Genomic DNA, 25,631 nt, shown 5'->3' on the forward strand with positions numbered 1-25,631 from the left:
CTTTTTTTTTTTTTTTAATTAAATGAGCCATTGGTGTCATTTAAAATGTGACCACTGACCTTCACTCTGGAACAATCCAGTGAGTGAATGAGCAGAGAAATAATATCTGGACTGTTTATCTACAGCAGAAGTGAAGTGGCCATCTCCTGACTCCAAGATTTAATTATTACTTTAGTTTCCAGCCCCTATTCTAGAGGGAAACAGAATAAATCACTGTCGTTGTCTTCTCTAGATGGGAGCCTTTGATTTAATCGGGGAGAGAGGAAGCCATAAAAGGTTAGTTATTTACTCCCAAATGGCAAACTTGTCACCCAGGGAAAAAAAGAGAAAAAATCAACACAGCAACACCAAAACAATTGTATTGTCCATTTCTTTAACTGAGAGACAAATGAAGATACTTTATTTGAAGAGATTGGAAGTTCTGAATTTGGGAAGGTCTGACAGAAAGTTTCTCTAAGCCTTGCTGTTCTCCCAACTGCTATGTTATAACTCCATGAAGTTACAGCAGGAGCCTCTTGGATGGCTCCAGTAGACAGATGCACAGTCGGCTCCCCTGTCACTCTAATCTCCTGCCCACTGGGAACACCAAAACACGACCGAATTTGACGTCATGTACCAAGGAGTGAACGCAAGAAAAATATTTTGTCTTTGTTCTCTTTGGCCTATTTTATTAAGATGCCATTAGTACTATTAGTTCACTGGCCTGTGTCTGTGCTTCTGTCTGGACAAATAAAGGGCTGACTGTTTGGGGACATCAAAGTCAACACTGAAGAGCTGGCCTCATTCCGTAATGTTCCACCCCTTGCAGCCTCCCACAGATCTCTGAAATCAACAAGTATGAAGTGTGCTTAGAGGCTTGCAGGGGCCTGGGGTACTGCTCAGAGATGGAGCACGTACTTTAGAGTGCTAAATCCTCCTGGGTCCTTTCTCCAGATCAGCTAATTAAAGAGAACTCCAACTTAATGTGCAATTTATGAGCTCTGGATTTGATCAGAACACATACACAAAAAGAGAGTATAAAAAAAGAACTACAGTACTCAGTGGATTCCCCTTTGACTCAACATATTATTGGACTTTTAAAGTACACACATGCAAGTAAAGTTTTGGAATACTGATTGATCATCCACTAGATGTCTACAGTTCAATATAATTTCTATCAGCCTCTCAGAATTCCCTGTGGAATGGCTAAAGGCTAATATAAGTAACAATAGAATCAAATGACAACTTATTAGGGAAAGAAGGGAAAAGGATTTCGATGAAGATTCAGAAAGAAAGTCCAGTGCAATCCTATCACCTCAACACTTGGAAATAGAGGCAGGATCACAAATTTGGGCCAGCCTCAGCTATATATTGATATCCTCTCTCAAATAAAATAAAAATGAAGAAAAATACCAACAAAACTGGCTTGATTTGGAAAAACAGATAATTCACAGAACTTAAAAAAAAACAGAGCTTTAAAAGGTAGTAAACATCATTAAAATGATTTAAGATAATACATTCATGGGGGGGATCAAATTTACAACCAAATAAAAATTTAAAAACTACAATGAAATTATCAAAACAGAAAATTGCTTAAAAAAAGACATTTTCTGAAACCTAAAATAAAATTTCAAAGACAGAACATTCAGAGATCAAAATCATAAAGGATTCATTCTATAGACTTCCAAGAAGACAGGATACAGGATAGAAGGAAGGAAGCCATCATATAAGTACAAAAGAGGCACTGTGTTGTAGTTCAGGTGCAGTGCTTATAATATAATATAATAATATAATACAATATAGTATAAAAGTAGAGACATCTCCAGAACTGATGAGAAACACTATACTTCATATAAAGACAGCAACTAGATAAAATATAGTAAGTTAGAGACATAACATGATAATCTAATCAAGACATAATAAGAATAAGCATTAAACCTGGGCATGGTGATAAATGCTTTCCAACCACTTGAGAGGTTGAGGCAGGGGAATCATGAATTTGAGGTCAGCCTGGACAAAATAGTAAAACTTTCTCTCCTCAGAAAAGAAACTTGGACTAGAGAGATGGCTCAGAGGTTAAGAGCACTGACTGTTCTTGCAGAGGTCCTGAGTTCAATTCCCAGCAACCACATGGTGGCTCACAACCATCTGTAATGAGATCTGGCACCCTCTTCTGTATACATAAGAAATAAATAAATCTTTAAAAAAAATAAAAATAAAGAAACTATAGCCATCAAATTATTTAGATGACTTTGCAAAATAACAAAGCAGTTGGGTCTTGTCTGTCCTCGTTCAGGCAAGGGCCCTGCAGATGAGCGTATCCTCAGCCCTGTGTCTACATATTTTAGCACAATGTGGTGCCACATGCCTTTAATCCCAACACCCAGGAGGCAGAAGCAGATTGATCTTTGAGTTTGAAACCAGCCTGGTCTACAGAGTGAGTTCTAGGACAGCCAGGGCTACACAAAGAAACCAGGTCTCAGGGAAGAAAGGAAAGAAGGAGGAGGAGGAGGAGGAGGAGGAGGAGGAGGAGGAGAAGTATTGTATAAGCATGAATGATTATCAGGGACATCCAAAGAAGACTGAAAATCAATTAGTGTTGATGAGAATATTCTAAAAGTTCTAGACAGAAAATAATTCTTAAAAAAAAAATCCTAAATGATATGTCTTCTAAATCCCTCCGCTCAAGGCTCAGGGATCTATGAGAAATTGGAGGTGAGAAGTTTATAAGAGCCAGAGGTAATGTATGACTCCAAAGAAACCGTGTCTTCCAGACACGACTGGACTGAGGTACATAAACTCACAGACACTGTGGCAGCATGCTCAGTGTCTGCACTAACTTAAGCCAGAGAAGGTCCCAGCACTGAGAGACGGGGAAGTAGACATGGGGGTCCCATCCCTAAGGAGCTATCTGCAGTTGATATCAGCCGGCAAAAGGAGCATCAGTTTCCTCCAATGGAGTGTCACCAGTATATCAAAAACACTGCAGGGCGGGCCTTGTGCCCAGAAGTAGAAGTCCAACAATAATTAATTCCATGAGTTTTTTGGTTTGTCTGGTGTGTGTGTGTGTGTGTGTGTGTGTGTGTGTGTGTGTGTGTGTGTACATTTTGTTTTTCTTGGACATTTTTTGTTTATTGGTCTTTTGCTTATTTGTTCTGATTTTCATTTTTGTGAGTTTTTTGTGGGAGCCCGTTCTCGGGTTCCTCGTGGCTTTACCCAGCAGGTCCTCATAGAGGATGATTAGACCACGGGCCTGAGTGCAGGTGTCTGAGATGGTCTGCACTTGGCTGTGCTGGGGGAGGAGGTCTTTTGCTCCACCCCTTGGTGTCTCTATAAAAACCCTGGGGCAGAGACAGTCGGGGCCGTTGGAATAGGTTCCAGGCCCTCTCGAGGCTATCCTTTATTTTCTATCTATCTCCGCGATATTCTCCGCAATAAATCCTTCTATCTAATATTTCCTGCTGCTCGCACTCAAGAAAACTCTGGGGAACTGTGGGGGTGGTTGGGTAAACGCCCCACAGTTTTTGAGAGAGAGAAAGTTGAGTGAGTAGGGATGTTAGTAGTTCTGGGGGAGTTTGTGGAAGAGAAAACAATCAAACTGCATGAAACTTTTTTCAAATAAAATAAAGAAAACACCCAGCACCTTTTTCTAACACAAATAAAAATCAGACACAAAATATGAATGGAATGGCAATATGTCAGCAGAAATATTAGTATTAAATAATAACTTAAGCAGTGCATGTTGGAGGTCATTACTGAAAGAACATGGTAGAGTTGGAGATATGACTTGGTGGTAGAGCACTCACGTGACCCTTAGTTTGATCCAGAGCAACACACAACACACACATACACATACAGACTACAACACACACACACACACACACACACACACACACACACAGATACTGACACCATAAAACATATATAAATATGTCATGTAATAATTCTTAATATGTCATATAATAATTCTTAACAGGAAAGGCAAATACTTTAAGAGATACACCACCCAAATTAATCTATAATTTTGATGTAATTTCACTTAAAACCCTAACTGCTGTAGATTTTTATAAATTGTTCATTAAGTCTACTTTACAGAGTTTCATGAAGCCCGGGCCAACCTCAAACTCACTGTTGTAGTTAAAGATGGTCTTAAGCCCCTGATTCTCCCCACTCTTCCCCTTAACTCCGGGGATCAGAGATTAGCGGTATGTACCGCCCCTGGCTTGTGGACCAGCATCTTTAAATTGCACTGGAAAAATAGGTGGTCACTAAGCAGGAGCCTCTGGAATTGCTGGCCATTGTCTCTCAACTCCCAGTCAGTAGCAGCGCTAAAAATGATTTTCACTAATTTGCAAGTTGGGCAGACATGAGTGGTCCCATGCCGGAGCAGTTGAGACCTTGCTGCCTGCTTTTAAACCTGACAGCTAGCCACTCAAGTTCACTCCTGTCATTCAATCATCTGCCAAGGGATGTCACTTATTTTTTTTATAGAAGTGTGAGTTTTCTACTGTTTTACCACAGGATTTGGCAGGGTTTTCCTGTGTTTATATTTTATTGAATTGGGGGAGTCCTTTATAACTCAAATCCAAATAAAAAGGGGAAACCATATAAACATGACTTGGCTTGTAAATACGAAAATGTCTGTTCACCAAAAAAACAGAAAAAAACAAAACTAAACAAACCCCAAGGATGTGGGGGAAAGGTCTTGCAGGGAGGAGGGGAGGATGACAAGGGGGGAAGACAAGAGAAGCTGGTCCTGGAGCAGGGGTGACAGTAATCAGAATGCTTTATATACATGTGTGAAATTGTCAAAGAATACATTTAATAAACGTTATAAGAAAGCCAAGGCACAAACTAGAAAAAGCAATAAAAAGGGATTAAAAGTTTTAACACACACATAGAACCTATAAATTCATAAGAAAAATACCCCACTAGAAAAAGAATGAACTGCATCAATAGGCACTTCAAAACAGATAACACAGGACCAATACAAATATGAAAAAAAAAGTTGAATGCAAATGTTATCAGAATTATGGAGCCTCCCCAGGAAGTAGATAAGCAGAAAGGGTACATTACCAAGCATCGCGGAATTGTGGTCCAAAAACTCTAATCTTTTCAAGTTTTTCTTAAGAATTTTGGGCGCCGGGCGGTGGTGGCGCACGCCTTTAATCCCAGCACTCGGGAGGCAGAGCCAGGTGGATCTCTGTGAGTTCGAGGCCAGCCTGGACTACCAAGTGAGTTCCAGGAAAGGCGCAAAGCTACACAGAGAAACCCTGTCTTGGAAAAAAAAAAAAGAATTTTGGGCAAGTCTAAAAGTCAAGCTAAGATTCTACTCCTTCACTTCCCCAAAAGTCGTCTCCTCCCATTTTTCAATTACTGCATTTACAAAGATTTTTTTTAAGTTGGTAAAGATGAAAGTATTATCAACTTTTCAAAGCAGATTTCCAAGGAGCTATTTCAAAATATGTATCTGAAACCTTCCAAACAGACATACTATTTAGACATTCAGCTTGCAATTCTAGGAAATTAAGCCAATGAATTTAACATGGTCATATCCAAAGAAATATTACAAACATGTGGCCCTCAATATCCTTGAGATAAGCAAATGGTAGGAAGTATGCTAGATATTCTCAAATACTGTTCTGGTTATATAATTATTATGAACACAAACTAAGAATATTTGTGTGTTTTAAAGGGTGGTATGTGGTGTAGTTCATTGTATCTAAGACAAGTGTCATTTAACATTTTTAATTTAATTATTTGTATGCACGTGTGTCTGTGTGGGGGTATGTGAAAGACGAGAGATGTCAGATCCTTTGGAGCTGGAGTTAAGTGAAGTTGTTAGCCATCTGACGTCGGGGCTGGGAACCGAACTCTAGTTCTCTGGGTGACCAGTACCTGCTCCTAACTGCTCACATCTCTCCAGCCCCATAAAAAAGTATCATTTTTAATGTTTAGTATCAAGTCACATATATTAATAGCTAAGAATGCACAATGAGAAATTTATAATATAGAACAAATGTTACATTGTCTGGTTAGATATTTTCTCAGTTAGAAACACTTAGATTACTTCAGAGCAGTGAGAAGGTTCAGCTTAGAAAGGTGCTGCTGTCTGCCAAGCCTGAAGGCCTGAGTTCCTTCTCTCAGATACACATGGTGAACAGAGAGAACCAACTCCACGTGTCCCTTAACCTCCACATGTGTACCATAGGACACACACTCACATAATAAGTAAAATGTAACAAAAAATTGAATTTTCTAAAAACAAGTTTAAACGAGTAAGCTGACCAGGTCTACATGAGACCCTATGTTATTAATGGTGTACTGAGGTTTTTCAAAACAGTTAAGTGAGGATTTTAAATGCTCTCCACACAAAAAATAATGATAAGCACTAAACTTAACTTATATGCTAATAACCATGAGTTAGTCATTTCATGAGTATACATTTATAAAATTCCACATTGTGCTCCCTAAATAAATAGATTGCCAATTTAAAAAAAAAAAAAGGAACCTTTGTAAATCCTACAATCCAAGGGAAAGAAAAGACCTTCAAAACACAGAAGCCCAATCGCTAAGCATGTGTAGACAGCATCGAAAATTAGACCATGAAAGTACTTACAGACACAGCGGGGATACATTTTTGGCCCAGAAAATTTTATTTTTATTTTGTTTTGTTTCATTATTTTCTTTATTGTGATCAAGCTTCACAACATAGTGTAAGCTAGTCAACAATCCACCTGCCTCAGGTTCCCAGACAGCTGGAAATTGACAGATATGAACCATAGTGTTCAACTAAAGAAATCACTAAAAATAGATAACAGTCTAGACAATGCCAAAAGTTATTTTTTAAAGTATGACTAATAATTATGATTAACACACAGGCCATCATAAACCATACCAATTACTATTACCAATGGGAGAGGGACAAGAGAGGAGACAGAGTTCTCATTACAAGAATAACTTCAGAATCAGTTATTTTATGTGTTCATTTTGCCATATTAATATCAACTCGGTGTAATAATTCTAAGTCCCAATCTGATGTGTATGTTCTAGACATAGTTAACTATTCTGTCTACCACAAATTGTATGCAGATAGCTAAAAGCTTCACACTTTGTATGAAAAAACTGCAAAGGTTAAACAAGCAATGGGTGCTCACATTTCCCTTAGGTGAAGAAAACATTAATTCTAACCTGAGAGGAAAAATGGATCTGACAGAGACAGTCGACAAAGTTCATTGAATATTCCCTGAACTCTCTTGGCTTGGAACTGTTGGAACAGTAAGTAAAAGTGAGCCTGGTCACTTCCGCACCCAGACAGAGTACCTCCTCCACTGCCCTCTTTATTGTAAGTATGTTGGAGGTCACCTGTACCAGATGCTGTAAAATGGGAGAGAGTTATACAAAACACACCAGACTTTATGTGATTTTCTATGTGCTTTTTTAAAAATCAGAACCCTTGTATTTTTAGAATTAACTAAAGGACACAGGTGCATATTGCTGATATCTGTTACTTAGTTTAAAGTTTTATAACCTTCTTGTAGGATAAGATTGGCTACAGAATCATAATACATTAATTCTCAATTCTCCAAATAATCTTCAAATTTCCAATTCTCAGTGGTTTACAGTTTATTTCTTAACCCTGAAAAGTCCATTAAAAAAAAAAAAAGCAGACACAGGGCCAATGACATGTTTCAGTGGGTAAAGACACCTGTCATGCAAGCCTGACTACCTGAGTTATGTCCCCAGAACCCATCCAAGTAAGGACAAGAGAAGAGACCCAAATCCACATAGTTGTTCTCCCTCTCCCTCTCCCTCTCTCTCTCCCTCTCTCTGTCACACACACACACACACACACACACACACACACACACACACACACACACTAATAATACATAAAAAATAGTATTGGAGACAAAAGACAGTCACAAATGTAAAGATGGTTACACAAGGACTTTGCCACATGGACTTTTGCACATCAAGGCTCACATTCACAGAAGTAAAAACACCAATGTTACCAAAAGACTAGTATTCTTTAAGCTGTTGGAAATTGGACATACTGTAATCAGCAGATTATTGATAAGTGGAGGAACTAAAGTTATTCTGTTGTGAAGGATTAATGACTTACACCCAGAGACATTTATTCTGAGTTTGGGTTTATTTTATCTGTCATCACTGGTATTAATAGACTTAATCAGTGTCCTATACCCGAACAATATTACCTCTAACTAAGGAATAGTACTAATATCAGTGGGAAATTTTTCACTGATCTTATTGTATACTCAAATATTTAGGAGTTAGCTAAATAGAGTGATTGATTGATCCAATATTGAGAACCTAGTTACTGTCTAACTAGTTACTAGCTAGGGATGGGGCTTTATGTCCATCTCAACTCTTCCTTCTGGAAAAGGGAAAGTAAGTTCACAAAGGTATGGCCCCTGGTAGGTTGACCACACTCCAGTGGATGATCATACACATGAGAGGGTATGTATAACACAAAATAGATTCCCTTTTTCTTAAAAGAAACACAAAGTTAGGTGTGTGTGTGTTGGGGGGAGGTCATCCTGGAGGAGCTGGGAGAGGAGTGTAAATATGATCAAAATACACTGCATGAAATTCTCAAAGAACTAATACAATGATTTTTTTTTGTTTGTTTGCTTTTGAGACAGAGTCTCTCTGTATGACAGACTGTCCTGGAATTAGCAATGTAGACCAGGCTGGCCTCAAACCCTTAGAGATCTGTATGCCTCTGCTTCCTGAGTGTTGGAATTAAAGGAATGTGCCACTACACCTGGTCTAATAAAAAATAATTTCTCAAAACATAGTTTAAAATTCTCAAAGAAAAACTTTTAAATGTGTTTTTTTTTTTAAATATAATATTCTTTTTTGCACCACCGACAATTTCTAGATACTGCTTCTTCTGGCAGCAGATGGGAGCTGATGCAGAGACCCACAGCCAGATACAATGTGGAGAGGGAGTCTGAATTGGAGATCTCTATCAGGTTGCTTGCCTCTGAGCTCAGGAAACCCATTGGCAAGGGAGGAGAAATGATTGTAGGAGCCAGAGGGGATGGAGGACACCAGGAGAACACGGCCCACTGAATCAACTGAGCAGGGCTCACATGGACTCACAGAAGCTGAACTGGCAAGCACCTGGACTGAATGGGTTTGCACCAAGTCCTCTGTGTATCTGTTATGACTGTTACCTTGGTGTTTCTATGGGACTTCTAACAGTAGGAGAGCAGGTGTTTCTCTGACTCTTTTGCCTGCTTTTGGAACTAATTTCCTCCTTGTTCAGCCTCCTTATGAGAGCTTTTGCCTTGTCTTATTGTAACTTGTTTTCTTGTTTTATCTTGGAGGACTACTCTTTTCTGAAGGGAAACAGAGGGGGAGTGCCTCTGGGGAAGAGGAGAGGCAGGGGGAGCTGGGAGTGAAAGGAGGAGAGACTGTGGCCTGTGATCAGGGTGTTGAATGAGAAAAGAATCTATTTTCAATTAAAGAAAGAGAGAGAGAGAGAGAGAGAGAGAGAGAGAGAGAGAGAGAGAGAGAGAGAGAGAGAGAGAAGAAAAGCAACAAAACTACGTGTTCCATTGTGCCTTGGAGATCTCACTGACAAACAGGAGGATCCCAGAGACTCTAGGTGAATAGATAATGTGCTTTAAGTGTATACAGAAAGTACTGGAAACAGCTGGCACAGATTGTGGGAACGTTAAAAAGCATGTTCACACAGGTCTATTCAATAGCTGTTTTTCTCTAATCCGCTGTTTTTCTTTCTCCTTGTTACTGAAACAGATCATGATATAATTATTAGAAGATTCTAAACTGTCTCCTGGTTATTTTATTGTCAAGGTCTTTTGTCTGTGCAACATCATATTTACTCGACTCTGTAACATCACAAAATTAAAATGTCTTGCTCCCATTGTTAATAGACTTGGAATAAAATGGTAATTCAATGACAATAAAAAGGGGATATACTCTGGGTCAACAATTATTACTAGATATTGATGTTTTGCTACAGCTAAAAGACTCAGGTCAAGAATGAAGGAGAAAAAGAAGCAGCTGTGATGTGTTGCTGTTTAGTGATGACTGAAGTCCTGCCGTTCAGCTCCTGTAACTATTGACTGATTTGGAAATAGGGTTTTAGCAGATGATCAAATTAAAATGAAGACACGGAGACTGTAATCCACCACCAGTAGAGTTATTTCTAAAAAGAAATTTGGATGAAAAGACACAAACGTACAGAGCAAAGATGTGAAAACATAAGAAAGCAAGGGACATCTGAGGCCACCTGTCACTAAACACAAACGTGGAACACGTTTTCTTTCGTACCTTGCAGAAGCAAGAAACTATGCTATTGGCTTGATTTTAGGTGCAGACTCCAGATTCTTAAGGCTATAAATACCTTCTGTTTAAGTCATATAACCTGAGGCACCTTTGTTATGATGAGCCTGGGAAACTCATACAGGGATTTGCTCTTAATTTTTTGCTTTGTTTTTCTACAACTAAGTTTTTTTTTTTTTTTTTTTTTTGGTTTTTTGAGACAGGGTTTCTCTGTGTAGCTTTGTGCCTTTCCTGGGTCTCGCTCTGCAGACCAGGCTGGCCTTGAACTCAAAAAGATCCGCCTGCCTCTGCCTCCCAAGTGCTGGGATTAAAGGCATGAGCCACCACCGACTGGCTACAACTAAGTTTTACTCAACCAGAGAGAACCTACTCTCCTTTCTACCTTACTAAAAGTTAGGAATAATGTATAGTCATTTGATGTTCTTTACTACTTCTGAGAGGCAAAAAAAAAAAAAAAAAAGAAAGTATTGTGCTGAAGTCCTAACAGAGAACAAGGTAAAACAGTGATTTTGCAACATATGAGTCAGGGTTAGGAGGAGCAGATCTCCTCTGGAGTGAATTGAGGCATCACCCACAGGTAGGGAGGCATAGAATCAGTAAGTGTAGAATTGCTCTTACAGAAAAGAAACACTGGAAGAATTCCGCTGGGGGCAAGAATGATTAAGAAAAAATGAGTCATGGTGGCATCATTACCAAGCTCTACTTGCTAAGCAAGAGAAGCTCAGGCAAGCCTTAAAGTCCCTACCTGTTCCATTGTATGCCTTTCTTTGGAAAGAAGGCTATGTATGCATGTTACAGCGTAAATAACTACAAGGTAGATTTTTCTTCCATCTACTTTCTGTCTGCTTCAGTAGCCATTCCCTGGGGGAACCATCCCTCTGATGCTCTGTGTGACTCTATGCAAGCGGTCAATCACAGGACTTCAGAGTCAAGCTAAGCCAAAGAAGGGACTGAGCTGTCCTAGGAATTTGAGTCATGCGAGACACATAGGACTAGAAGGCAGGTAAACTTCGTCGTCATCTGAATGCAGTCCCTAAAGTAGTGTCACATGGGTTTCATTACATACATCACCTAAATACTCACTTCTTTGCCTTCCCTATGCATGACTGATCACACACCATTCTGTAGCCTTCCGATCAATCAATGTAACGTTTCCAACCTTCTCTGATTTCTTCCTTGTTATGGTCTAGCCCTTAAATATACCAGAAAAACTCAAGTGTTGAAGATTATTGTCCCCAAAGCAGCAATGTTCAGGGTGGAGTCTTTGGTATGGGACTGGTGAGAGAGTGTTCTGGATTCATCAATGGATTAACCAATAGATGGATGCATAGCTTAAATGGATTGGGGGTGGAATATGAAAAAAGCTGTTCCTTTTGCTTCCTAACCTCAGTGAGGTGAAGCAAACCGTGCTTCAGTACTACAACATCCTTCCATGACTGTAGGCACAGAAACAAGGCCAAATGACCATCGACTAAAAAGTCTGAAACCATGAACCCAAGTAAATCGATTTTCTTGGGTATTTTTTTTCACAATAATAGCAAGATGACGTGACACTGCGGTTGGGGCTGTTGCTGTGATTATGAATGATGCAGTTTAGAACAGTTGGAAATCGTGCAGGGAAGCAGGCTAGAAACAGTGTACAACACTGTAAGTGAAACTTAACGGGTGATTCTGGAAGACCCGCAGAACACCAGACTGTTGACCTAATGCGAAGACCATGGTGAAGAGGTTGCAAATGAAGTGAAGACTGCTTTGGCGACTGGACTAAAGGTCATTTATGCTACATTCTGGCAAAGAACTTGTCTGCATTTCCCCCATATTTTGCAACTGTATGTGAGGGGAGGCTTAAAAAAATGACACAGCGGTTAGCCCTTTGAAACAAATTCCAAGGCATCTCTGCATCCGGGATGTGGTTTCAGTATTGCTGCTTGATCTCAGCTAGATTTACAGTAAGACTCAGGAAGGAAAAAAAAAATCAGAGGAAAGACTTGAGAAATTTACTGTTTGACCACCAAAGAAAAGCCTGTAGAGGTAGGCTGATGCCTGTGGGGACATTCAAGAGATTAGCATCACTAAAAATAATCCAAGCACGTTGTACCTGGACAGTTGGGAAGATAATGCCTTGAGGTGAATTCATGAATCTGGAATATCCATCCTTCATGGGCCCAAAGATGGGTAAATGCAAACCTTTCATTTGAGAAGAGCATCCCTGGGTGTTCTGGTCCCACAGCTAAGAAATTATTTCCTCCGTTTTTCACTCCATCTTTAGTCATGAAATAACTGAAGAATCCACTGTGGCCGTGGTGCAAAGGGGCTGTGGTGGCTACTGATCTTGCTATTAGCAGAACCTGACGTCATCCACATGGTACTGCTTTTTTTTAAGATGTGGAATGCAAACGTCCCATTGAGATTTCAAAAGAAAATCTAGAAAGGTGCACAGCTTGTATCATGGTTGAGGTTTTGTAAGCAGATCTTGAATGTACTGAAGCTGTGAAAGTAAAGTCAAAGAAAAGCTGGTGGCACCAGGACAGCAGAGATGCCAGTGACATGGCACACCCACCAAAGGAAGCTGCAGATAGCAAGCCCAGCCTGCCCAAGAGGATGACCATAAGGTCTGCCGTCAGTATAGCTGTGAGGGTGACCTTCAGGGCTCATATCATAACATCATGTGCCTCGGATGGCAGACATGTCACTATAACACTCAGTGTTTGCCCTTCAAGCTTTCAGCCTTGGTTCAATCCTGCCTCACTGTTTTACAATTCTTCTCATTGGGAGTAGGAGTGTTTCCCACGTACACTTGCACATCGAATGGATGCAACTTGTTCTTCTTGAATTGTAAAGTTCATATCTAAGAATTTCCCTTGAGTCTCTGAAAAAAACTTTGGAACTTTGGCTTTTGCTCCCTGATGGAACTGGTAAAGCACAAAGACTAATAAAGCTGGACTAGTGCATTACGATGCCTTCTGCCTCGTGAGATTGGCATGAGTCCTTGAGGCCAAGGGACACGGTTATAGTATGGATGTTAAATGTCCTACAAAAGCTCATTCATTGAGTACTTGGTCTCTAAGGAAGCAGTAATCTGAAATGGGCCTTTGAGAGGTCATTAGACCATGAAAGCAATCGCCCAAAGCTTTGAATCCACAGCTTCGTAGGTTTGGGGTGAGGGGCTGCGTCATAAAAATGAGCTTTCTTTTTGTTTCCTTGATGCTACATCTATCGCCATATTGTTCTGCCTTAACACATGCCTCCCTAAGTGCCCATGAATGGCAACCTCAAAAACCATGAGTCAAAATAAACGCTTCCTTTCCTTTTAGTTGATTGTCTCATGTATTTTGTCAGAATGACTAAACCTGGCTAAGACATTCCTGCTTTCCTTTAGTGCGCAAGATTCATTATTGCTGCTCTCAGATAAAGAATACACACACACGTTTGTATGTATGCATGTATGTATATATATGTATGAATACCAGTTTATTTATGATCTGAAGTATACCATTCTGCACCTGGGCCTCAAAGGTTATACTTATCTCGCAATGCACTTAATATTTAATGTATACAAATAGACTTCTCACATTATTAAAGCTTACATCTTTAAAGAGTTCACTCAAGGCTGGAGAGATGGCTCAGTGGTTAAGAGCACTGGCTGCTCTTCCAGAGGTCCTGAGTTCAATCCCAGCAACCACATGGTGGCTCACAACCATCCGTAATGAGATCTGGTGCCCTCTTCTGGCATGCAGGCACATATGTAGACAGAACACTGTATACACAATAAATAAATAAATCTTTAAAAAAAAAAAAAAAAAGAGTTCACTCAAGATACAAAGAAGACATGAAACTTCAACGAACAGCAAATGTCCATGTGAAGTATATCTCTGTGCTTGCTGGCATAGAGCTCATGTTAAAAGAATATACCATGGATTTTATTGTCACTGTGGCTATATCAGAAACTAACTCTTGAAGCACAAACCCAAAATATAAACTAATCTTGAGAAAAATCACCCCATTAGTGTAGCAGTATGGATTTTGAAATAAAGAAAATTTAAGGAAAGACAAAAATAAACTCATGGCAAAGGGGAGAGTTAGCAGAGGACGGAGCAGAGTACAAAAGACATAGAAACGATGGGTCAATAATGTGCTGAGTACACTGCACCCACCCAAAAGGGAAGTCTGGATAAGGCCAAATTAGCCTACCCAAAATAGATATCCTCCTCTTCCCTTTTCACCGCAAGCTCTCATGAGTGATAAGTAAAATATGTCCACTACGTAAATTTTAAATACAAGGCTTTTTTGTGTGTATATTTCTTACTTTTATATTGTTGTGGTTTTTATTCATGCACATGCATTTGCAAAGTCAGTTGATAACTGAATCCTTGCTTTATTGTTAAAACAAAGAGCTTGAAAGTCAGACCTGGTGGCACACACGAGTAATCCCATCACTTGGAAGGTCAAGAAGGTTAATGTAGGCTAAGTGCAAGTCAGAACTACAGGGCAGGGCACTGGTTTTTGTTGCTCTCTTGGTTTCTTTTGTTCTAAGCACCCTCTCAAAAATAACTGTTATCTGCAAAGGTTTCCCTTATTAGAGCAGTGTTTGTAGAACCATACAACTGATTATACATAAGGTATTTAAAATTCAGATTACAGCTTGGGAGTTTGGGAATCTGGCCTAGCATGCCCAAAGCTCTGGATTTGATTCTCAGTGCCACAATGAAACCCCATGACAAACAGGACACCAAAACAAAAACCAAAATCTTAGGGAGGAGCATAGCTCAGAGTGTCTGTTTCTTCATCAATAAACCAGAGATGATTTAACCCAGGTAAAATCCAGAAAGATTATGGTCATCAAAGGTTCCAATAGCCTTTCTCTGATGTCCTTGTAGAATGAACTTATCTATTCTCTGTGTGGCCAGCCACTGTTGTCTCCTGCTCCTTTTCCAGTCACCAGCCATCTGAATTTTGTTTTATTTTATTTTATTTATTTACTTTTTTTTTTTTCCTGAGACAAGGGTTTCTCTGTGTGGCCCCAGTTGTCCTGGAACTCACTCTACAGACCAGGCTGGCCTTGAACGCACGGATCTGCTTGCCTCTGACTTTGCTAGGATTAAAGGCATACGCTACCACCGCCCTGCTGCTATCTGAAAACATTTGATTGTCCCAGTGAACAAGACAGATCATGTGCAAGCAGGCATCCAGTCACATGCAGCTTTGGTCTAGGGGTTTGATTGTTGACGTTTTATAATTGTAACTTGTTTATCTTCAATATGAAATGCTCAAGTTACATTCTAGTCTTTAAGTTAGTTATAATTTTAAAGATATCTGGCCCTCTTCCTTACTAATTAATAAAAACTTGGAATTCTAGCAAACTTCTATTTAGTTACCGTCTTTGAAAAGTTTCTTTGGTGCCCTTGGTAGCCTAAATGGTATTTGTTTTTCAGTTATTGCTCCCATGCCAGTTTCTGGGACTACAACAGAGCAAAAGAACGCACTGTTAATTACGAACATATTTAAGCTTTTGAAAACAATTTAATTGACAATTAAAATGTACTGAAGCCTTGCTGTTCGTTATATATTTCTAAGAGAAAACTCTGTGATGTGCTGCGGGGAATCTGGGAACGGGAAGAGAAAAGATCAAGAAACACAAAAGTAAGGTGCAATGAATTCGTGCCACTACCTCAGAGCGGTCGCAGTCAATATCCTCCGTACAAAAATGATCCTCGGGACAAGATAATATCCAACAGCCACTTCTTATATCAGGGTTAGAGAATGATATGTCAAACCTCGGTAATCCTCACACAGTTTATCAATGTGCCACAAGCCAATCAAGTTCAAAGTCCAGAAATTGCAAAAGTTAAGGTAGCTGCAGGAGAGGGTGCAGGCTGGGGCACTCTTTTGTAAAAGGGGGGGCAACAGGGTTAACTTAGCTTCCCTAGCAATGTTTAGTATCATACTCATCCAATTCCTTGAACACTTAGTGTCACCCAGGTTCTTGCATCAAGTCCTGTGGACAATGATTCCCAAAGCAAGGCAAGCTTTGGTCTTGTCCCACCTTTAGAGTGCCCTCTAGACCCAGGCTGCTGCTGCTACGCTCTGAGCCAGGAGGGAATTACTGGAAACTTAGGAGGCAGCAGGCAGCCTACAAGAAAATCCTACCAGCCGGAGCACGTAGCGAAGGGAGAAGCCGGGAGGTAAGGATTACTTACAGTTTGTCGCCGAGGCTGGCAGGACCAAGACGAGGCACGCCAGCAGCACCCGACAGCGCACACTCAGGACCCTCATTGCTGAGCGGGCGGCCGGGGATCACGGCTGGTGCAGCGGAGACCGAGCCGGCGCCCGGGCCAGGGTAGGTGCGAGCCGGGGCTCAGCTCTCCCTGCTGTGCTGTGGCCCAGCCCGAGCGCGGGCGGGCGGAGCAGCCCCGGGGCGGAGGGGACCGCCCGCTCCCAGCCCCCAGCCCGGGAGGGGAAGCGATGACTGGGACATTTCCTGGAAGCTTTTCGCAGCTGGGGGGGGTGGGGGGGGTGGGGAGGGGGGAAGGCTCAGAGAGTGAGGTCGGAAGGCCTAGGAAAGCTTATCAGAGGTCCTTTGTCACTTTCCCAAGTTCTGCATTTACTTCTTTTCTCTAGAAAGTCAAGTTTTCCAATGGTGAAAAAAAGTCTCTCTCTCTCTCTCTCTCTCTCTCTCTCTCTCTCTCTCTCTCTCTCTCTCTCTCTCTCTCTCTGTCTCTCTCTCTCTCTCTCTCTCTCTCTCTCTCTCTTCTCTCTCTCTCTCTCTCCCTCCCTCTCCCTTCCTCCCTCCCTCCCTCTCCCTTTTCCTCCCTCTCCCTCTCTCTCCCTCTCTGTCCCTCTTTCCCTCTCCTCCCTCCCTTTCTCCTTTCCTTCTTTCTTCTCTCCCTCTCCCTTTCCCATTCTTTCTCTCCCTCTCCCTTCTCTCCTTATCCAGAGACTGTGTCAGCCAGGAGGATGTCAGGATGTCAACCTGAACTCAGAAGTCAATGTGGACTTTAGGAAGAAGACTGTGCAGAGCAGAAGCAGTGGGAGGAAAAGAAAATGGAATGTTTTGATCGCCTATGGTGTGTTTCCTCCAAATAGCTTGTTTTGGTATTAATGTATTACCATTCCGGTTTGGTTAAAGCCTGTGAATCGTGCTTTAGGTTGCTACTCTAAACTAAACTTCTTGGGGTCAAAGCAGACTACTTGGTCTGACCACTGTTGTACAACTTTTTTTTTTTTTTTTTTTTTTGGTTTCTCTGTGTAGCTTTGTGTCTTTCCTGGAACTCACTTAGTAGTCCAGGCTGGCCTCAAATTCACAGAGATCCACCTGGCTCTGCCTCCCTAGTGCTGGGATTAAAGGCATGCGCCACCACCACTACGCCTTTTAAGAAAAGCACTTACCCTTTTAGCCCTGGTCATATCCTCTGCAATACAGAGACAATAGGATTTCATAGTGGTGATCTGAGACTTTCAATAGATCCTATGTGAAGCAGTAAGGTCATGTCAAATAGTAGTACCCAATGCATATATATTACTGCTCATTTTCTGCCCAAATGAAACATCGATTTTTTTTCTAGATGTGTGAATGAAATTTACTAAGCAGAATCATATTTTAAGGATTATTTCCATATCTAGTTGTTCTTTTTTCTTCTTTTTCTTAATGATTTTGTGATCCAGCTGAGTGAAAGATAATGAATATTGGAGTCAATTTCTCTGATAAAGGAGTGGCTTTGGGAATTACCATTCATTCAGTAGGGGGAAGGGAAACTCTTAAACCATACCAATCTGTGTTCTGTGCCTTGTTTAAGAATTAAATTAATGAATGATAGACTAACAGGAGAAAATAATATTTAATCCCGTATATACAGGGGAATTCCATAAAATAATGAGATTCAAGGAGGCAGCCAGATGACTGAGACATATAACAACTTAAGCCGTAGAAACGAGTTTGAGGCTTCCAGCAAAGGGGGTTGAGTTGGGGAGAAAACAGCTCAAGGAAAGACAAGGAGTAGAAATGTATGGTCAAAAGGGGGTTGCCTTATTGTTTTGGGGACAGCAAAACTCATCTCTGGAACTTGCTTTTTCTGGTATGATAGAAATTTTACTAATCAAAAATTCCTTTATAGGTGTAAATTTCTGTTGTAGCTTGGATCTTTTTAAAAAAATAACTTTCAAAAATATTTAATGTGCATGAACTTTGCCTGTGGATGTGCACCCTGTGCCAGCAGAGGGCATCGGGTCCTCCTGGAACTGGAGTTTCAGAGGGTTCTGAGACAGGATGTGAGTAGAAGGAACAAAACCTAGGTCCTTAGGGAGAGCAGTAAGTGGTCAACTGTGGTGGTATTGTGTTCTCCAAAATATTATGTATCCTAATAAACTTATCTGGGGTCAGGGAACAGAAAAGCCACAATATTAAACATAGAGGTTAGGCAGTGGTAGCACACGCCTTTAATCCTAGCATTCCAGAGACAGAAATCCCTCTGGATCTCTGTGAGTTCAAGGCCGCATTGGAAACAGCCAGGCATGGTGACTCATGCCCAGGGAGTGGTGGTAGAAAGCAGGAAGGTTTATAAGGTGTGAGGACCAGAAATTAGAAGTATTTGGCTGGTTAAGCTTTTGGCTGGTTAAGCTTTGAAGCAACATAGTTCAGCTGAGAGCCATTGGGATGAGGACACAGAAGCTTCCAGTCTGAGGAAACAGGACCAGCTGAGAATTTGGCCAGGTGAGGTTAGCTGTGGTTTGTTCAGTCTCTATGATCTTCCAGTGTTCAACTCAATACCTGGCTCAGGTTTGATTTTATTAATAAGAACTTTTAAGATTCATGCTACACTCAACCACTGCGCTATCTCTTCAGCCCCTAAAGCCCCAATCTTAGTTATCTTAGTTGTATCTCAAAAGCTCCTGTGATAAGACTTTGTCACCAGCCTGTGGTGGTGTCGGTGGTAGAAACATTAGGACTTGACTGTTGGGTTTTTTTTTCTCTTTAGTCTTTTGGGGGGCCCACCACCCAGCTCCCAAATAAATCACACACAGAGGCTTATTATTTCTTATGAATGCCCAGCCTTAGGTTGGCTTATTTCTAGCCAGCTTTTCTTAACTTATATTATCCCATCTGCCTTTTGCCTCTCAGCTGTTCCTGTTCTCTTACTTCTGTAAATCTTATCTTACTCCATGGCTTGCAGTGTAGCTGGGTGGCTGACCCCTGGGCCCTCCTCCTTCTCTGGCTACTTCTTTTTTTCACTCCTCCGTCTCTTGTCTTCTTTCTCCTCCCAGATTTCTCCTTCTATAAATTCTCTCTGCCTGCCAGCCCCACCTATCCTTTCTCCTGCCTCGCTATTGGCCGTTCAGTTCTTTATTAGACCATCCGGTGTTTTAGACAGGCACAGTAACACAGCTTCACAGAGCTGAACAAATGCAACATAAACAAAAATAACACACCTTAAAATAATATTCTACAATACTCGGTCTAATAGGATGTCATTTGGGGATGTGTTCCTCTCTCTCCACTTTTTTTAGAGAAAGGTAACCAAGTAACCTGTGACCACAAGGTAAGCAGTCTTTTTAGCCTCTGTCTTCCAGTCCAAGCATTACCATGATGCATTATGCCATCACAATTGTGCCATTTATGTTATAGAACCTCTAAAATCATGAGTCAGAATACGTCAAAAATTTACATTGATCCTTGGGTTATTTTGTTGTTGTTTTTCTCATTAGGACAGAAGCTGACTGACACAATTTCCTTTCCAAATCACAGAACTCATACTTTTATTGGAGGCAGCTCACTAAAAAGTCCGCTACTTCTGCTGGATTTTGATTTGCTTTGGGTTTAATATGTCTCCAGTGCCACCAGCAGTCACTGAAAACAAAACTTGAAGTTGGGACCACGGATGAGCTTCAACACCTACAGCTTCAGGACCCTCAGTTCAACACCTTCCACTCCTTTCGGGGAGGGTGAAACCCAGGCCCCCAGACACCCACTGTCCCATGTCTTTCTCTGGCTTCTGTCATGACGCCTTTGTCTTTCCACAGGTCCACAGGAACTGCAGGCCAACACGGCCATGGCTGTAAAGATGGTAGGGCTCCTGTCCACATATTCAAGAAAAATTGTTTAAATGAAATAGACATACATATATACGTTAAAGTAGTACATGTTGCTATATCATATCTAATCCCTTCAGTTTAATAGAGTAAGAACCATCCAGCATGTCTGTGACCCCTCCCTTTAAAAAACGTTTCTCCTTTTTGGATCCTCTGACTCCATCAGATCTATGTATTTACCACTTTATTCTCATAAATATAAATCTAATCCCTTAGAACTGTTTGGATTATATTTAAAGAAGCTTTACATACTATATTTAATCTTTAGTATGTAAATGCACATATGCCACGGGTCTTCAATGAAAAGCTCCATTTGGTAATCTCTTCAGTAGGTGAGGACAATTTTAAAGGACATTGTCAACTTTGAGATCTCAAAATTTCTCACAGAGGGAACCGTTCCTAAATTAAAAAAAATCAAGAGCATTCCATAAAGTATCCTCTCCAATTCAGACAACAACAGAGAGAGCCCAAGAAGGGCATGTTAAAGAAATAGAGGCATTTCAAGGAAATAGAAAAAGAAAAGAAAACAAAACAAAACCCAACCTTCTCCAGTTTCTTTACTTGAAAGGGATTATTGACTTTCTAGTTTCAGAAATACATTGCAGTACCAGCGTGAACGCACAATGATTGTCTCCTTCACTGTAATGCCACACTTGAAATTCTATCTGAAATGCTTAATAAGGAAATTGGAGAATACATCTCCGGATAAAATATGTGGGTTTTAAACTTAGAAGTTCACTCCACTTTTAATTCAGTATTGAGATCTGGTTTCAGCTGTAAGTATTTATTAACACTTTGGCTAATACTATACAGCTGAAATTTGATTTAGGTATATTTCCTTATATACAAACAAAACTTGTCCAAACTTTAATTCCTAATCTAATCCTGTTTCCATATCAAATTATACAATGTTTCTGTATCATCTTTTATTAATAAAATAGCTAATACATTCATTAATCATGCTTTTTATGTACTATTTTTTTCTGAAAAATATAATTTATGAGACAGGATTTTTTTTTTTTTGATGTTTGATTTACAGCTTTGTTTCCAGTGCCTAGAACACTGTGTAGTTCATAGACATTCAAATAAACAGTTTGAGCCAGGGAATATATATGGCAGTATGAATGGTGAACATGAAGTGAATCTTGCTTTTTGGTTGTAGTTTTGGTTGCTTGATTGTTAGCAGTACTAAAGATCGAACTCCATGACTCATGCATGCTAGGGAACGGCTTTACCACTAGGCTATTGCGGTGATACTTTATTTGTGCTTTAATAAATAAAGCTTGCCTGGAGATCAGAGGAATAGGAACAGCCAATATGAGTAAACAAAGAAGTCAGGCAACGGTGGCACAGGCCTTTAATTCCATCACCTGGCAGGCAGGAATTTGTCTGGATCTCTGTGAGTTCAAGGCAACACTGGAAACAGCCAGGTGTGGTGGAACACACCTTAAATTCTAACAGTAGTTAACATGGGGTTCTGGAGAGCTGTACAGACAGACAGGAAGTGACAGAGCTGGACAGGAAGAGGAAGTGATGTAGCTGGACAAAGAGCAAATCAGATGGCAGAACAGCAAGGTATATAGGCGTGGGTAGACTCGCTTTTGGAAGCTGCCAAATTGGTGAGGTAAGGTTAGCTGTGGTTTTCCCTATTTCTCTGATCTCTCTCAGCTTTAACCCCTATATCTGGCTCTGTGTTTTTTATTTCATAAAACAATTGAGAAATTCATCTACAGGCTATAGCCTCACCACCAGACATTTTTCTCTTCTTTCTTTCCTTTTTATTGATAGGATCTCACTATGCAGCCCTGGATGATCTGGAACTCTCTATGTACACTGGGCTGACCTCAGATTCATAGAGATCAGCCTGCCTCTGCTTCCTGGGTGCTGAGATTGAGGGAATGTGCCACCACACCCTGCTTAAGGGTCTTATTTAGGATGATAGCAACAAGACTGTTTTGTTCACTCATGTGGTAAAAGCCACAAAACTGCAGTGATTGATTTTTTGGTCACAGGAAATCAGAATGTGCATAACTTTCTAGGAAGAGGTTCACCATATGTTGGCATAACATGCTAACATAGACTCTTACTACTATTCACAAAGAAAGGGAGAACAGGACTATAGCTCTGGCTATTAAGTACTTTCATGGAAGGTTGACATTCTACTCACATTCAACTGGGACACAGGAAGTTACTGGGTATGCTTGATTCTATAAGGTAAGAATAGCTTTCTTGTGTGACTTATAAAGAAAGGAACTAGAAGTGATTAGTATATCTCCTGTCAATCAAACCACTTAAGGCATTGGAAAATCGAGAGTCTAGTTCACTAAATGATTGACTACCTGTTGGCAGTAGAAATGCCTATCATAATTGAGGAAGGTATGAATTGGACCTAATGTCAAGTATAGTTTCAAAGCAAGTGGTATCAAATATGCTTCCTGAAATGCTAAAGAAATGTGCACATAGCAAGCTTCTTCAGGCACAGAGGGACAATTACATTTTCTAAGTATGTTTTTTAAAAGGAAAGCAGCAAGTTAGAGGTTAGCTCTTAGAAAACATAGGAAGACAAAGGACGAACTGTCAGCGAGAGAAGAGAAACAGGATAGTATACAACTGTGAAAGCACAAGACAAGATGGGAAAGAGTCTTAGAGGCATTAACTGCATTACGTATGTTAAGAGATGCAAAGAGCCGCTTCTTCCCCCCACACTGCTCACCATCCCTTCCGTGGCATCAGGGCTCCCCTCAGGCCTCTGGTGAAGCCCAAGATCTTCAATAAGGGGAATAAAAAAGTTTATCCAGCACTATTCAGATGGGTATGTCAAAATCAAGCTCAATTGGTGGAAACCCAGAGGTCTCCACACCAGGGTATGGAGAAGACTCAAGGGCCACATCCTGATGCCCAACCTGCTGTTATCTATCAGAAATTGGGTTGGGCTATCTCTCTCTCACCGTCTCAGTAACCTTGTGAACTGGTGGTTTTTCACTCTCATTTTACAGAAGGGCTACAGAGGTTCAGAGTCAGCAAGCTCATGACTTTGAAAAGAACTACTTTGAAACCCAATCTGTCTTAGTCCTACACCATCATTTTCTCTTCCATACTGTGAATTCCCAGTGTTCTCTTTACTTCTTCTGTGATTTGAAATGTCTTTATCATCTAATCTATCCTTCATCTATCTTTTAGAAGTTGAATAGATAAAAATGGCTTTGTACATGTTATTGCATGCATTTTTGAAAAGGTATTTGTCATTTTTCCTCAATAAATATATTAGAAATACATACATTAAGTACCTCTTTAAAAATAAAGCATTGCAAAAGAGCCAGCATATTCACAATCTCAAAATTCAAAAAGCAAATAGCCATGACTTTAGATAGCTAAAAAGTCCCCAAAAACATACATTAAATTATCATCACTCCTTATTTTTGAGGGGCAAGTGCACAATGTTTTCATCTTGTTCCTTCTCTGTTTGCACATTCTACAACAAGGACATGCTGCTCTTGTAATTGTAACCCCTTCTTACAAGAAATATAATTACTGTTCACATTTTTTTTTACATAACAGCGATACACATCAGATTAAAACAGCATTCCCATTTGAACTGCTGAGACAACTTAGCAAACGAGTTTCCCCCGTGTGTCTTTTGTTTATAATTGCCTCAGTGTATTGCTCCTGAGTTCTTCAGCCTGAGTTGGCCTGAGCCCCAGAGGATCACCATCCTACTGCACAACAAAACAAAACAAAACAAAACAACAGGCAGACGATCAGAGATCTTTGGATCTCGTTTGAGTTACCGGACGTGAATGAGAAACAAAAAGGTTGGCAGGCAAGGCATTTCGCTTGGGTTTAGTCAGGGCTTATGTGAGATCTCTCCAGGAACCCTGGATTGATCTAAGGACGCTCCAGTTGCCTAGTTACCAGAGCCATCTTCCGTGAGCTCCTCCCCTTTCCTCTAGACCACGCCCACTTACCTCTTTCCGCCCTTTGACAGAGGGCGGGGAGCAAGGCAGTCTTCAGCCACTGAGAAGCCCGGAACGTAGGTCGCCAGCCTCTGATTGGAGAAGCGCGTTGTGGGCGGTTCTGAGGGCGGGCCTTCCGAGCTGCGGGAACGTCAGCACGTCGACGCGGGGGTTTTCTCTGGAGTCCCGCTAACGCCGCGCCTCTACTCCTGAGCCTGTGTTCCGGCTGTCCCGGGGCGGCGGGCCGACGCGGTTCGGGGCCGGACCCTGGGATCGGTGCCGGTCACCGCCCTCCCGGCCTGTCCTCCTGGCCGGTCTACCTTAGGGGAGCCTGGCGACGTGGGGTCCCTGAGCCGGGCCGGGGAGCTCGGGGCCCTTCCCCGCCCCGTGGCTCGGATGGGAGGTGGCGGGAGGAGAGACCTGGGATGTTCAGTCTGATGGCCAACTGCTGCAACTTGTTCAAGCGGTGGCGAGAGCCTGTCAGGTAGGCTGGGGCGTGGGCCCGCTGCCCAGAGGGATGGGGACGACCGCGCCCCTGGGCCGGGCCGGGGCGTCGCCTCTTCCCTAGGCTTGGGAGGAATCGGCCAGGTCCAGGGGATGCCACCCTTCCAGATGAACTATTCCTGGAGCGGGAGCCTGGACTGTCGCCCCTCTTGTCTGCTTGATGAAGTTTTGATCCACGGCGTATATGGATAGCATTGTTTTACATTTCTTAGAAAGATGTGTGTGTTGTGTGTGAGCGTGTCTGTGTGGAGAGAAGGAGGGAGAGAGTTAACCATTGTGGTTTTCTTCAAAACCCTTTTTAGTGGAAAAGTTTTTTGAAGAGAGGCATGAAGTACAGTTTTCCTAACAAACACATCCTGTTGTCTCCCTTTCTTCCCTCTCAGCTCTCTTGTACACGTCTGAAAACACAACCACACACTATTTTGTTGGGCTATTTGGCTCTACTCCCTACTAATTATATGATTCAACTACACTTGGCCCATCTTCCTTATTTATTAAATGAGGATGATAATATCTGTGCCTAAGAAGTGTTGGATTCAATTAGAGCATGAGAAGGGTAGTGTTTTCTTAGCTATAATTTAGCTGCTGTTTTCATGTACACGCTAGTATAACCTTCTAATTGAAAAGTCTCTTGCTTCATGATTCATTTTGCATTAGTACATGTGTTAATGTCCAGTCCATTGTTACTTGGTTGTTAATTCAATAAATACTGTCAAGAAAGGAACATGTTGGTTACATGGCGCTACACATGTACCAGGCACTGTGTTAGGATGG

General features: G+C 41.2%; 2 protein-coding genes across 5 annotated transcripts in view; one reads left to right on the forward strand and one right to left on the reverse strand.

Moving 5' to 3' along the window:
• Pros1 (protein S) overlaps positions 1-16,717 on the reverse strand; it is a 68,389-nt gene extending 51,672 nt beyond the window's left edge. The window contains exon 1 of the mRNA XM_059277346.1: positions 16,515-16,717. Coding sequence (XP_059133329.1) covers positions 16,515-16,590 — 76 coding nt within the window. The 5' untranslated portion in view covers positions 16,591-16,717. The remainder of the gene's footprint in view (positions 1-16,514) is intronic.
• A 7,792-nt stretch (positions 16,718-24,509) lies between these two features.
• Arl13b (ADP ribosylation factor like GTPase 13B) overlaps positions 24,510-25,631 on the forward strand; it is a 55,641-nt gene continuing 54,519 nt past the window's right edge. The window contains exon 1 of one of the 4 annotated variants that reach the window (XM_059277092.1): positions 24,510-24,837. In XM_059277092.1, coding sequence (XP_059133075.1) covers positions 24,779-24,837 — 59 coding nt within the window. In that variant the 5' untranslated portion in view covers positions 24,510-24,778. The remainder of the gene's footprint in view (positions 24,838-25,631) is intronic. The other 3 variants (XM_059277093.1, XM_059277094.1, XM_059277095.1) reach the window with 3 other exon arrangements.

Source organism: Peromyscus eremicus, chromosome 12 (genome assembly GCF_949786415.1).
Source record: "Peromyscus eremicus chromosome 12, PerEre_H2_v1, whole genome shotgun sequence".
NCBI classification, from domain to species: Eukaryota; Metazoa; Chordata; class Mammalia; order Rodentia; family Cricetidae; genus Peromyscus; species Peromyscus eremicus.